This window comes from Lithobates pipiens, unplaced genomic scaffold (genome assembly GCF_037356315.1).
Source record: "Lithobates pipiens isolate NorthernLeopardFrog02 unplaced genomic scaffold, aLitPip1_a1.2 Scaffold_8, whole genome shotgun sequence".
Taxonomy (NCBI): Eukaryota; Metazoa; Chordata; class Amphibia; order Anura; family Ranidae; genus Lithobates; species Lithobates pipiens.
This window is the reverse complement of record NW_027507903.1, coordinates 646,410,029-646,425,306: the sequence shown is the minus strand read 5'-3', so window position 1 is coordinate 646,425,306 and position 15,278 is coordinate 646,410,029. Positions and strand designations below refer to the sequence as shown.

At 44.2% G+C, this 15,278-nt stretch overlaps 1 protein-coding gene across 2 annotated transcripts in view; it reads right to left on the bottom strand.

The window, feature by feature from the left end:
* LOC143961667 (sentrin-specific protease 3-like) overlaps window positions 1-15,278 on the bottom strand; it is a 47,945-nt gene that overhangs the window by 15,720 nt on the left and 16,947 nt on the right. For both annotated transcript variants that reach the window (XM_077470987.1, XM_077470988.1), the window contains exons 5-7: window positions 11,159-11,306; window positions 11,031-11,078; window positions 1,864-1,941 (exon numbers count right to left, since the gene is read on the bottom strand). In XM_077470987.1, coding sequence (XP_077327113.1) covers window positions 1,864-1,941; window positions 11,031-11,078; window positions 11,159-11,306 — 274 coding nt within the window. The remainder of the gene's footprint in view (window positions 1-1,863; window positions 1,942-11,030; window positions 11,079-11,158; window positions 11,307-15,278) is intronic.

Genomic DNA, 15,278 nt, shown 5'->3' with positions numbered 1-15,278 from the left:
CCCTCCACATTCCTCTCCTGTACATACCGCTTACTGTCATACCTTGCACACTCCTCTCCTGTACATACTGCCCATGACATACCTTCCACACTCCTAACCTGTAAAATACTGCCAGCCATCAAACCCTCCAAACCCCTCTCCTGTACAACCTGCCCAACTATCATACCCACTACACTCCTCTCCTGTACATACTGCCCACTGTCATACCCTCAACATCTACTCCTGCATCATATCACTGTACCAAACTGTCCGGAGTTCATTCCTTGTCCTTTACAATCCTTCCATATGAGCAACAATGTCCTAGCTCTCCCATTTGTTGGAATCAACATTTTCTGCCCTCCTCTTTCACTGATATAACTTCACCCAACTATTTAGTAAACTTTTCTTCTTATATTACCAAACATACTTATTTCCTAATAAACTCATTTCCATGTTTCATTGGCAGATGTGGGAGCCGGAAGCCGTGTAGTTTCTGCGCAATGCTTCATCTGTGATTGTATGGTGGTGACACCACGCCGGCGGCATAATGACGGAAATTGAGCTTTTGTGATCCCCGGTGGAAGTCGCTCCGTCGGTGCCTGAAGCACTGCTGGAACTAAATCGCTAGCGAGGGAGTAGCAACAGAGCGACATATGGCTGGTTGTAGCAGCAGGGAAGCTACTCCAGAGCATTATGTAAGCTGAGCTTTAACAATCGCAGCTCCAAATTAAGCAATGAAATGGCAGTCTCCCCTTTTTTTTTTACTCTTAAAATTCACATTTTTTTTCTGAAGATTAAAGCAGACTGTCACCCCTTTTCTAATGTTCCTCTCTCCCAACCCCTAACCCCACAGGAACCGTGCACGAGGTCCTGTGATCTGTCTCCTGGGAATCCTACATCACGTATCCCAGGAGACAACTTGCAGGATCTGAGGCATACACAGAAACGGAGCAGGGTCTCTGCCAGTTTACTGGTAGGAAATGCAGCTTTTCTGCACGTGTAGGGGGGTCAGATGTCTGGGTAGACACACTGCGGTGTCTGCACATGCACTAGATCAGAACTCTAGGTGGCAGCACAAAAGCAGTGTAGGGGGAACATTCCCTACAAGCAAGGCAATGTTGGACTCCATGGTGGAGTGTGACGGTTGATGACACCTGCGTCATTATGTCAGCTGACACTCATGTTTCTGAAGCCATGGCAATGTATAAATAATAAAATAAAGTTTATTCTCTGGTTTTAAACAAGATCTGCCTGGAAAGGCGCTGGTGACCTAGCCTAGCCAGGGGACAGCTAAAAGACACTACTGGTGACCTAGCCTAGCCAGGGGACAGCTAAAAGACACTACTGGTGACCTAGCCTAGCCAGGGGACAGCTAAAAGACACTACTGGTGACCTAGCCTAGCCAGGGGACAGCTAAAAGACACTACTGGTGACCTAGCCTAGCCAGGGGACAGCTAAAAGACACTACTGGTGACCTAGCCTAGCCAGGGGACAGCTAGAAGACACTGGTGACCTAGCCTAGCCAGGGGACAGCTGAAGGACACTGGTGACCTAGCCAAGCCAGGGGACAGCTGAAGGACACTGGTGACCTAGCCTAGCCAGGGGACAGCTGAAGGACACTGGTGACCTAGCCTAGCCAGGGGACAGCTGAAGGACACTGGTGACCTAGCCTAGCCAGGGGACAGCTGAAGGACAATGGTGACCTAGCCTAGCCAGGGGACAGCTGAAGGACAATGGTGACCAAGGGCCTAAATATTTTGAGACATTAAAAGATGTTCTAGAACCTAACCCCAAGCAGAGAACTTCCCCACTGTATGGTCACTGTTGGAAGCAGCAGGCTAGAGAAACTACAGGTACCAGCAATCTTCATCAGGACACACTTACGTTCTTCGTCCACCTCTTTACGCCTTCATATCCCTTGGTTCTCAATTTATCGTAGAAAAAACTGTTGAAAAAGTGAACCTAAAATGGGAAGATGATCAGGTCTTTAGAATATTCTGTCCACAATAGAGATATTACCCACCTCATTATAGACACACACACAGCGGCTAAAAAAAAAAACTATTTTACACGTCACCATTTTTCTAGGTAAATAAGTTCAGAAATTAAGTTCTGTGTAATAAAATGGAATGACACGCGGAAAAAGTATTGAACACACCAACAGAAATGTATTTAATACTTAGTACAAAATCTTTTGTTGGTAATGACAGCTTCAGGACGCCTATAGTATGGACTAGTCATTGCTCAGGTGGGATTTTGGCCCATTCTTCTATACAGTCTTCAAATCTTCAAGGTTTCACGAGTCTCTTCTATGAACTCTGATCTTTAGTTCTTTCCATAGATTTTATATTGGATTCAAGTCAGGTGATTGGTTGGGCCATTAAAGCAGCTTTATTTTCTCTTTCTTTGAAACCATTTGAGAGTCTCCTTGGCTTTGGGATCATTGTCTTGCTGAAATGCCCGCCCTCATTTTATCTTCATCATCCTGGTAGATGGCAGCAGATTTTTATCAGAAGGTTGCCAGTCCCGTATGCTGAAAAACAGCCCCGCCAACAAGATGATGTCCCTACCTCCAAAACTCGCTGTTGGTAGGGGGGTTGTTTTTTGGGGTGAAGTGCTATTTGACCTTCAAAACATGGTGTGTATTATGGCAGCCAAAGAGTTCAGGTTTGGTCTCATCTGACCAAACTATAGTCTCCCCGTATTTTACAGTCTTGGCTAAATGTTGAGCAGCAAACTCTAAACAAGCTTCAACATGCTTTTTCTTCAGCAATGGAGACTTGCATGGTGAGTGTGCATACAGGCCATGGCGGGTGACTGCATTACTTATTGTTTTTTTTTAAACAATTGTACCTGATAATTCCAGGTCTTTCTGAAGATCTCCATAAGTGGTCCCAGGCTCTTGGACAACTCTTCTGATCATTTTTTACCTCTTTGGAAACCTTGGAAGGAGCACTTAGTCATGGCCGGTTTATGGTGAAATTATGTTCTTTCCACTTAACGGATTATGGCCCCAACAGTGCTCACTGGAACATTCAGAAGTCCTTCTGCACCCAATGCCATCAGTATGTTTTGCAACAATAAGGTTGCAAAGGTCTTGAAAGAGCTCTACGCTCTTACCCATCATCATGAAGAGGTTTCTTGTGTGACACCTTGGTAATGAGACACCTTTTTATAGGCCATCAGTTGAGACTAAACCAGCTGATATTAATTTGCACCAAGGGGCAGGATAGTTTTCTAATTATTGAGAGATTTCAACTGGTGTCTTGGCTTTCCATACCCTTTTTGCACCTCCCTTTCGTCACGTGTTCAATACTTTTTTCCTGTGCCATTCTATTTTATTACACATATTTTTAAAGCGGAGTTCCAGTCCCCCAAAAACTTTTTATAAACGCTCCTCCATACTTGTTTAAATATATCTAGCAACATTTAGAACAGGTCACGAGTAGTTCCTGTAGTGTGTATTAAAATATTTTAAGACTAACCAAATCTCAGAAGCAGGCAAGTTCCATGTCATCTGTGGGCATCTCAAGCCCGCGTCTTGATTTCCGGAATTCGGTGCAGCCGGCTACCCAGCATGCACCCCCCCTGATCTCGTGCCTGTGCACTGAGCAGCTCTATATCTTCCCGACAGGTTGCCATAACAATGGTGGCATCGGTGGAAGTTCCCACCCCATTGCTATAGCAACTTGTCAAACATGACATCTTGGTCCTCCCGTTCTGGTCATTTCCGGTCTGGAAATAACGCAAGATTTCACCACTGAGCGATTCACAAGGACTCCTGGGATACATGACGCCGCTATCCCAGGAGCCATTGCAGATCGCCTAGTGACGTAAATCACCAAGGCAGCTGCAGAAGAAAGTGAAAAAAACATATGTACAAAGAGAAAAAAAAAAATTATATATATATATATATATATATATAGCCATTTATTACAGCATTTAGGGGCATGAGTGATTGGACCTTCAAAATGTGTGTGGAAATCCGCTATAATTTCTGACTGTTTTGGTGTCTTTGTATGTATGGATTGCAGGGGCTGTTACTGACATGTGGTGAAAGTTTCATGTCAATATCACCTGTAGAAATAGATTTACCTAGAAAAATGGTGACGTGTTCCATATTGTACATACTTCCCGGGTAAAATAAGTATCTCACAAAAGTACACCCTTCACATTTATGTAAATCTTTTCTTCTATCTTTTCATGTGACAACACTGAAGAAATGACACTTGTCTACAATGTAAAGTAGTGAGTGTACAGCTTGTATAAAAGCGTACATTTTCAGTCCCGTCAAAATAACTCAACACACAGCCATTAATGTCTAAACCGCTGGCAACAAAGTCAGTAAAGCCCTAAGTGAAAATGTCCAAATTGGGCCCAATTAGCCATTTTCCCTCCCCCGGTGTCATGTGACTCGTTAGTGTTATAAGGTCTCAGATGTGAATGAGGAGCAGGTGTGTTCAATTTGGTGTTATCGCTCTTGCTCTCTCATACTGGTCACTGGAAGTTCAACATAGCACCTCATGGCAAAGAACTCTGAGGATCTGAAAAAAAATTACATAAAGATGGCCTAGGCTATAAGAAGATTGCCAAGACTCTGAAACTGAACTGCAGCACGGTGGCCAAGACCATACAGCAGTTTAACAAGACAGGTTCCACTCAGAACAGGCCTCGCCATGGTCGACCAAAGAAGTTGAGGCCACGTGCTCAGCGCCATATCCAGAGGTTGTCTTTGGGAAATAGACATAGAGTGCTGCCAGCATTGCTGCAGAGGTTGAAGGGGTGGGGGGGTGTCAGCCTGTCAGTGCTCAGACCATACGCCGCACACTGCATCAAATTCCAGAAGGAAGCCTCTTCTAAAGATGATGCACAAGAAAGCCTGCAAACAGTTTGCTGAAAACAAGCAGACTGAGGACATGGATTATTGGAACCATGTCCTGTGGTCTGATGAGACCAAGATAAACTTAATTGGTCCAGATGGTGACAAGCATGTGTGGGGGCAACCAGGTGAGGATTACAAAGACACGTGTGTCTTGTCTACAGTCAGGCATGGTGGTGGGAGTGTCATGGTCTGGCGCTGCATGAGTGCTGCCAGCACTGGGGAGCTACAGATCATTGAGGGAACCATGAATGCCAACATGTACTGTGACATACTAAAGCAGAGCATGATCCCCTCCCTTCAGAGACTGGACCGCAGGGCAGTATTCCAACATAACGACCCCAAACACACCTCCAAGATGACCACTGCCTTGCTAAAGAAGCTGAGGGTAAAGGTGATGGACTGGACAAGCATGTCTCCAGACCTAAACCCTATTGAGCATCTGTGGGACATCCTCAAACGGAAGGTGGAGGAGCGCAAGGTCTCCAACATCCACCAGCTCTGTGATGTCTTCATGGAGGAGGGGAAGAGGACTTCAGTGCCAACCTGTGAATCTCTGGTGACCTCCATGCCCAAGAGGGTTAAGGTAATGCTGGAAAATAAATGGTGGTCATGCAAAATAGACACTTTGGACATTTTCACTTAGGGGTGTACTCACTTTTGATGCCAGCGGTTTAGACATTAATGGCTGTGTGTTGAGTTATTTTGAGGGGACGGCAAATTTACACTGTTATACAAGCTGTACACTCACTACTACTACTACATTGTAGACAAGTGTCATTTCTTCAGTGTTGTCACATGAAAAGATAGAAGAAAATATTTACAAAAATGTGAGGGTGTACATACTTTTGTGAGATATTGTACACACACGGTTGTGCTCAAAAGTTTGCATTCCATGGCAGAAATTGTGAAATTTTGGCATTAATATTGAGAATATGATTGATCATGCCAAAAAAAACTGTCTTTTATTTAAGGAAAGCAATCACATGAAGCCATTATCACTTTTTTTTTGGATCCTTTTTAAATCGTAACAGAAATCCCCCAAATGGCCCTGATGAAAAGTTTACATACCCTGGAATGTTTGGCCTTGGTACAGACACAGAAGGTGGCCCACAGGTTAAAATGGCAATTAAAATGTTAATTTCTCACATTTGTGGCTTTTAAAATCACTATTAGTGTGTGTATAAATAGTCCATGAGTTTGTTAGCTCTCACATGGATGAGCCATGAGGAGGTAGGAAAGAACGGTCAAAAGACCTGCGTAACAAGGTAATGATACTTTACAAAGATGGAAAAGGATATAAAAAGATATCCAAAGCCTTGAATATGCCAGTTAGTAATGTGCAATCACTTAATAAGGAGATCTCTTGATAACAAGTCAAGGTCAGGTACATCAAGAAAGATTTTAGCCACAACTGCCACAGGAACGGTTCGTTATACAAAGAAAACCCCATAGGTAACCTCAGGAGAAATACAGGCTGCTCTGGAAAAAAGATGGTGTGGTTGTTTTTAACCACTTAAGGACCGCCGTATTGCCAATGTACGTCATTACAATGGCACCGGCAGGCACAAGCACGTACATGTACATGCCTGCCTTCCAGCGGGTGGGGGGTCCGATCGGAACCCCTCCCGCTGGATACGGCGGTCCGTTTCGCTGCAGGAGCGATCCGGGATGAGGGGATGGCCGTTGGTTTCTGGCCATCCCCTCTCGATCGGTCCTGGCCAATGAGAAGCTTCCTCCCACTGTGTATTGTATACACAGGAAGGAGGAAGTGATGTCATTCTCCTCGGGGCGGTCTTTTTGACCGGACTACGAGGAGAAGACAGAAAGTAAGTGTGCACCAACACTACGCTGACATGTAGGTACACACAGGCACACAAACCCCCCCCCCCCCCCCCACAGTCACAGTGTCACTGATTGCAGTGATAATTTTTTTAGCCCCCTACCACCCCCCAATAAAGGTTTAACCCCCCCGATTGCCCCTAGAGTTAACCCTTTCACCCCCTTTTGCCAGTGTCACTAAGCGATCATTTTTCTGATCACTGCATTAGTGTCGCTAGGTAGCTAGTTATTTTTTTAGGTTCACCGCCAGGTTTTTATAGCGCGAGGTACCCCGATATACTACCCAATAATGGTTTTAACCCCCTGATTGCCCCTAGTTAACCCTTTCACCAGCGATCACAGTATAAGTGTCACTGGTGACGCTGGTTAGCCAGTTAGTTATTTAGGTTCCCCGTCAGGTTTTTATATAGCGCCAGGGACCCCCATATACTACCTAATAAAAATTTGAACCCCCTGATTGCCCCTAGTTAACCCTTTCACCAGTGATCACCGTATAAGTGTTACGGGTGACTCTGGTTAGTTTGCTTTTTATAGCATCAGGGCACCCACCATTTATTACCCAATAAAGGTTTAACCCCCTGATCACCCGGCGGGTGATATCAATTAGGTTTTAGGGTCAGGGTCTGCGTCGCCCCAGGCAGCGCTAGGTTAGTGCCAGTACCGCTAACACCCACACGCAAAGCATAAACCTCCCGTAGTGGTATAGAATCTGAACAGATCAATATCTGATCTGATCAGATCTATACTAGCGTCTCCAGCAGTTTAAGGTTCCAAAAAAACGCATTGTTAGCGGGATCAGCCCAGATACCTGCTAGCACCTGCGTTTTGCCCCTCCGCCCAGCCCACCCAAGTGCAGTATCGATCACTGTCACTTACAAAACACTAAACACATAACTGCAGCGATCGCAGAGTCAGTTTTTTTTGGTAGCATTTTATATTTAAATCCGGAAGGCAGTGCTTGGTTTTTGGGGTCCCGTACGTGGCTAGGCTCCCAAAAAGTCCCCCACATGTGGTATCCCCGTACTCGGGAGAAGCAGCAGAATTTATTTTGGGGTGTAATTTGACTTATGCCCATAGCATGTGTGAGCAATATATCATTTAGTGACAACTTTGTGCAAAAAATAAAAAATAAAAAAATTGTGGCAAAATATAAAATATTCCATGGACTCAACATGCCTCTCAGTAAATAGCTTGGGGTGTCTACTTTCCAAAATGGGGTCATTTGGGGGGGGGGTTTGTGCTATTTTGGCATTTTATGGCCTTCGAAACTGTGATAGGTAGTGAGGAGTGAAATCAAAAATTTGCACCCTTAGAAATCCTGAAGGCAGTGATTGGTTTTCAGGGTGCCGTACGCAGCTAGACTCCCAAAAAGTCCCACATATGTGGTATCCCCGTACTCAGGAGAAGCAGCAGAATATATTTTGGGGTGCAATTCCACATATAACTATGGCATGTGTGAGCAATATATCATTTAGTGACAACTTTTTGTAAACTTTTTTTTTGTGTCATTATTCAAATCACTTGGGACAAAAAAAAAAAAAAAATATTCAATGGGCTCAACATGCCTCTTCACAACTTCCTTGGGGTGTCTACTTTCCAAAATGGGGTCATTTGGGGGGGTTTTGTACTGCCCTGCCATTTTAGCACCTCAAGAAATGAGATAGGCAGTCGTAAATTAAAAGCTGTGTAAATTCCAGAAAATATACTCTAGTTTGTAGACGCTATAACTTTTGCGCAAACCAATAAATATACGCTTATTGACATTTTTTTTACTAAAGACATGTGGCTGAATAAATTTTGCCCTAAATGTATGACTAAAATTGAGTTTATTCGATTTTTCTTATAACAAAAAGTAGAAAATATAATTTTTTCTCAAAATTTTCGGTCTTTTTCCATTTATATCGCAAAAAATAAAAATAGCAGAGGCAATCAAATACCATCAAAAGAAAGCTCTATTTGTGGGAAGAAAAGGACGCAAATATCGTTTGGGTACAACATTGCATGACCGCGCAATTACCAGTTAAAGCAGTGCGAAATTGTAAAAAGGCCTCTGGTCCTTAGGCTGTTAATTGGTCCGGGGCTGAAGTGGTTAAAGAGCACAATATGATGATACTTGAACAAAAGAGCTGCATGGTGAAGTTGCCAAAAAGAAGCCTTGTACAAAGTTCCACAAAAAAGCCTGGTTACAATATGCCCAACAGCTCGACATGCCTAATAGGGCTTTTTTAGAGGCATTGGCGCAGTAAAGGCTTCCTTCTGACAGCTCAACCATGCAGCTCTTTTTTGTTCAAGTATCGTTGAATTGTGCTCCTTAAAAAAACAACCACGTCGTCTTTTTGGAGAGCAGCCTGTATTTCTCCTGAGGTTACCTGTGGGGTTTTTCTTTTGTATCCTGAGCAATTCTTCCGCCAGTTGCGGTTGCAATCTTTCTTGTCTAGCTGACCTGAATTTTCCACTTACGTGATTATACAGTACTGACTGGCATATTCAAGGCTTTGGATATCTTTTTATATCCTTTTCCATCTTTGTAAAGTTTCATTACCTTGTTACGCAGGTCTTTTGATTGTTCTTTTCTACCTCCTCATGGCTCCGTGTCTAGCCTGCTTAGTGCATCCATGGGAGAGCTAACAAACTCATTGACTATTTATACACAGACATTAATTGTAATTTAAAAAGCCACAAAATGTGAGAAAATAACCTTTAATTAACAATTTAATGTTTGTGCCACTTTCTGTGTCTGTACCAAGGCCAAACATTCCAGGGTATGTAAACTTTTTATCGGGGCTATTTGGGCGATTTCTGTTATTACGATTTATAAAGGATACAAAAAATTTAATAAATGGCTTCATGTGATCACTATTCTTAAAATCAAAATAGTTTTTTGGCATGATAAGTCATATTTTCAATATTAATGTCACAATTTCTACCAGGGTATGTAAACTTTTGAGCACGACTGTACATAGCCGTGGTTGTTGAGGTGGTTCATGGTTGCAGCTACAGCCGTGATTCTGGTACTGTTCACTTTTACAGGTGGCAAAAAGGGGGTCCCCTGCCTTTCCCGCCCCACCAGGGAGACCAGGACTGATACGACCAGTCACATCAGAATCTGTACACAGTGAGAGAGAGGGGAAACTTCCATCACTTTATTTACAAGCGTTACCGGCTTTGTAAAGCAGCCAAACTAATCTCGGTTTGATCGACTACTTTGGAGGCCAGAGAAGAGACCCCCCAGATCGCACCATAAAGACGACCTGTCATGGCCCATGCTATTACAAAGCATGTTGTTCATTCCTCATGAAAGCAATAAAGTTGCAAAAAAAAAAAGGTGAAGCTCCCCTGCACACCAATGCACACACTCGGGTCCCAGGCCCATAGGTAAATGGTGAATGCACCACACTTGAGGTATCACCCCAAATGTCAGAGCAAGAACAATGATTTTAGCAGCAGGCATCCGGTGTAACTCTAAACTGCTAACCAATAAGTGCTTTTAAAAGCGTCGCCTATGGATAAATCTAATGTACCATAATTTGGTTGCTGGGAGCAAGGATAAAACAGCCAGGCAGATACTGGTTGTTGGCAGAGGCCGGCAAGGGTGGGCCGTACACTGGCTGGCGGGAGGGAGGGGCCGGCAGGGGTGGGCCGTACCCTGGCTGGCGGGAGGGAGGGGCCGTCAGGCATACACTGGCTCCTGGGAAGGGCCAGCAGGGGTGGGCCGTACACTGGCTGGCGGGAGGGGCCGGCAGGCATACACTGGCTCGTGAGAGGGGCCAGCAGGGATGGGCAGTACACTGGCTGACAGGAGGAGCTGGCAGGGTGCTAAACATAGCTTCCTGATAACATTACAGCACCCCGCCTCAGTACTTTGTTCAATGGCTATCAGCAAAGACTTTTTGGTGCAAAGATTACCAAAATTTTCGGGAACCTATAAAAGTTGGGGTTGTGTCAAAAAGGAAGATACCGAATGAGCCGGAATTTAAAATTGCATGTCCCCGAAAACATGTCCCATAGGCAATATTTTAAAAGCCTTTATAAGTCATCAGTTATTCGTGAAACCTGACCCTTAAGGCTCTATTCACATTTGTGCCACTTGTCATGTGACTTTGGATATCAGTCACGTGACAAGTCGTAGCCCATTTTATTCAATTGCACCCATCCAAATCAGTGTGACTTAGTCGCAAAGACTTTGAAAAGGTGCCTGCCCTACTTTAGTACGCCTTTGATCCAGAGAGAGTAAAGTCGGATCAAAGCAAAAAACAAAAACGTCCGCTTCCTCGAGAGCTGAACGTCATCACGTCAAACATCACAGAGAAAAGATTCTAAGCAAACCAACCTTTTCTGGTACTGCATCCATGACTAAATCCCCATACATGTTCATCACCTGCAAAATACACATGCGTTAATATACACATATCTCTCCGTCCCGTACACACTACACTGCTGATCAGGGCGGTCACTTACCTGGTCATTCAGCCAGTTCTGGCCATACAGGGTGCTCAGGTCATCCATGGTTAATACGTGTCTTTTGTATGTGACACGGAAGCTGCGTAGGAGAGTGTTTCCTGGGAGTCTCTGATATGACTGGATGACGTGCTGGACCACCGTCCTCCTGCAGGGGAGATCTTGTTAGTCCTGAAGTGACAATCGATTACATAAAATACTGATAAATCTCTACCAGGATCAGAACGATCAGTTATCACTTGGTGTTACCGAGTTCTTACAGACTTGTGCCACATACGAAACCCAACTAATCTCGCCGCTGGGATCCTACCGCCACAGAGGGCGAGCGCCGCTGGGATCCTACCGCCACAGAGGGCGAGCGCCGCTGGGATCCTACCGCCACAGAGGGCGAGCGCCGCTGGGATCCTACCGCCACAGAGGGCGAGCGCCGCTGGGATCCTACCGCCACAGAGGGCGAGCTGATGTCACAACCTGACTCAGTCCGAGGAAACTTTGCATTCATTAACAGAATACATTGCTTGCTCTGAATGGCTGCTGTAGACTGATGTGTGTTCCCGGGTATAAGACAGGAAGTCTCGGCTCACACACAGAACACAGTGCGATATGCTCATGGTAGCCGCAGATACATACAGTATATACCACACATACAGCGGCCTCACAGGGTAGTGAGGGACATAACCCAGCTCGGCCCATACGAATTATGTAAAAGTGTTTTGAAAGATTGAGTTCCTCAAAGTAAAAATATCCCCCCCACCAAAAAAATGGAGGCCCCCCCACCATATACGAATGTAAAAACACGCTTCTGGGGTGCCTACATATGAAAACATTGAGTGCGATGAATAATTCTGGTACCAGAGCTCCTCCGAAATACTAAACTGATGAGCTATGGGTGGGAAGTACTACTGTTGCCTAAGAGTAGTACAGTGTTTCTCTGTTACTCTCTCAATTCACCCATAAGTGTAGTACCTGGGGAACCCTTCCTTCAATTTTTTTTTTTTTTTTTTTTTTATAAAAAAATAAAAAAAAAAGAACAAATGCAAAAAAACAGAAAAAAGCACTGTAGAAATGGATCAAAAGCAAACTGCATAGGCGTGAAGCAAGCCTTATACTGGCCACATAAATCCATTTTTTGGATGAGAATATCCATGCGAAAAATCTTTGTACATCCGCTGAAGGAACGTTTGAAACTTTCACTTGCTTTTACCATTCTGTTTTGAAGTAAATATACCGTATTTAATCGGCGTATAACATGCACTTTTTTCCCCTTAAAATCAGGGGGAAAAAAAAAAAAAAAATTCGCTAGTGCGTGTTATACGCCGATCCCCGCTGATTCTGAAAAAAGGGGCCGAGCTACAGAAAGCCGAGTGTACTTAGGCTTTACTCGGCTCCTCTCGCAGTCCCACCCATCTCCACCGATTGCGAGGGGAGCCGAGACTAAGCCGAAGTACACTTGGCTTTCTGTATGTTGTCGGCGCTCGCTCCTCTCAGTCGGAACCAATTTTAAATCTAGAAATGTTGCGGAGGCACTGGGCAAGGCTGCAATGGTGGACACTGGACAAGGCTGCAGATGGACAAAATTGCAGATGGACAAAAGGCTGCAATGATGGACACTGGGCAAGGCTGCAATGATGGACACTGGGCAAGGCTGCAATGATGGACACTGGGCAAGGCTGCAATGATGGACACTGGGCAAGGCTGCAATGATGGACACTGGGCAAGGCTGCAATGATGGACACTGGGCAAGGCTGCAATGATGGACACTGGGCAAGGCTGCAATGATGGACACTGGGCAAGGCTGCAATGATGGACACTGGGCAAGGCTGCAATGATGGACACTGGGCAAGGCTGCAGATGGACACAGATAAGGCTGCATTGATGGGCATTTAAATGTAAGTTTTTTTTCCTTAAACTTCCCTCCTAAACTTGGGGCGCGTGTTATACGCCGATAAATACGGTAATTTCTGAACGAAAACCACATACATTGTCTGAAAATTCCTTTGACCAAGAAGTTTTGTATTTCTAAATTTCCCCGTCACTGTGGTCAAAAACAAATATCGATTAGACCCCACTAACAATTAGAAAATTGTTAAATGACACTTTTTTTGAAGAAAGACATTGTTTTTGTATGGCCAGCATATAATATGTCTGAAAATCGGCAAAAGAAGTGTATTTTTTTTTGTTCTTTAACCACTTCCCTACCGCTCTATTGCAAGGAACCCTCTATCCCTCCGAGCGGCGTCATATGACATCCTGGGATTCCCTGCATTGTGGAGAGCACGCCTGCCGCATCTCTCTGGACCCAATGCGCGTGTCCGCCGGGGCACCCACGATTTCCCGTTAACTGACCAGGATTGTGAATCTATGTAAACACACAGACCCACATCCTGTCAGGAGATTTATACAGTAATCAATGCATTTTATAGCACAGATCGCTGTATAAATGTTAATGGTCCCAAAAAAGCGTCAAAAGTGTCCGATGTGTCCACCGCAATATCGCAGTCACAAAAAAAAAAAAAAAAAAAAAAAAAGATAAAAAAACCCACGCAGACCACCACCATAACTAGCTAAAAAAAAAAAAAGCCATAAATCTATCCCTTATTTTGCGCAATCCAATCAGTCTGCGCTTATTGCGATTTTACCAAAAATATGTAGAAGAATACTTATCATCCCAAACTGAGGAATAAACTTCTTTTTTTTTTTTTAAATTGGGATATTATAGCAAAAAGTAATAAATATTGTGTTTTTTTCAAAACTGACGCTCTTTTTGTTTATAGCGCAAAAAATAAACGCAGAGATGATCAAATACCACCAAAAGAAAGCTATTTTGCTACAATTCTCAAAGTGTGACAGTGCTGAAAGTTGGCCTGGGCAGGAAGGGGGTCAAAAAGCCCGGTATGGAAGTGGTTAAATAAAAAATTTGATTGGAGTCCAATGATATTTACCAGACTCATCCTCTACTCGTATATACAGTATCTCGCCTCTACTAGTATATAAAGTACATCTCTCTAATAGAGGAGAGATATACTGTATATACTAGTAGTGGAGAGATACTGTATATATTAGAGCGATGCACTGTATATACAGCATCTCTAATATATACAGTATCTCTCCTCTAATATATACAGTATCTCTTCTAATAGTATATACGGTATATCTCCTCTAATATATACAGTATCTCTATTCTAATAGTATATACAGTATCTCTCTTCTGTCATTCTCAGAGTGGATTAGATATTTTGCTGCCTAACCAAATACCGTATTTATCGGCGTACAACACGCACTTTTTTCCCCTTAAAAGCAGGGGAAAATCGTGGGTGCGTGTTATACGCCGATCCCCAGAAATACTGAGCCTCTGGGCGGCTTCCGGCCGCCTTCCGCCGTTCTCGGAAGCTTCCGGCCGCCTTCCGCCGTTCTCGGCGGCCGAAAGCTTCCGAGAACGGCCGAAGGCGGCCCGAGAAGAGCCGAAGGCGGCCGGAGGCCCTCTGAGAACTACCGCACGCCGCCGAGATACACATCCGGCTCTGTATCTCGGCGGCGGCATTTAAAAAAAATAAAAGACACGGCTGCAATGGGGGACAAGGCTGCATAAGGCTGCAATGGGGGACAAGGCTGCAGATGACACTGATGGGCATATAAATAAGTTTTTTTTTTCCCTTAAACTTCCCTCCTAAACTTGGGGTGCGTGTTATACGCCGGCGCGTGTTATAAGCCGATAAATATGGTAGTTGGTTATTTTTACCACTGCATAGAGATATTTAAGAATAAATTGCCTTTTTTTACTTTTCATATTAACTAAAATTATGCACCACACTTTAAGGTTATCCGATTAATCTAAATAATAAAAACCGGCCAACTAATGTATTATGAAAATAATAGTTGCAGCCCTATAGGCATCTGAAACATATTTGCAGTTATATATAAGCAACATATATATTACAAGACCGCCTTGTGCTGCAGCCTGGGCCTATCGAGCTCCTTCTGTCTTAGAAGACCAAACCCTCGTCTTCTTTGTACCTCCTCTTGTCTTTGGCCTACAACTGTAGCTTTGGCGGGCCGATATCCCTGCCCTCAATGGGAATACTACCCCCCCCCCCCCAACAAATGGCCCACATTTACACCT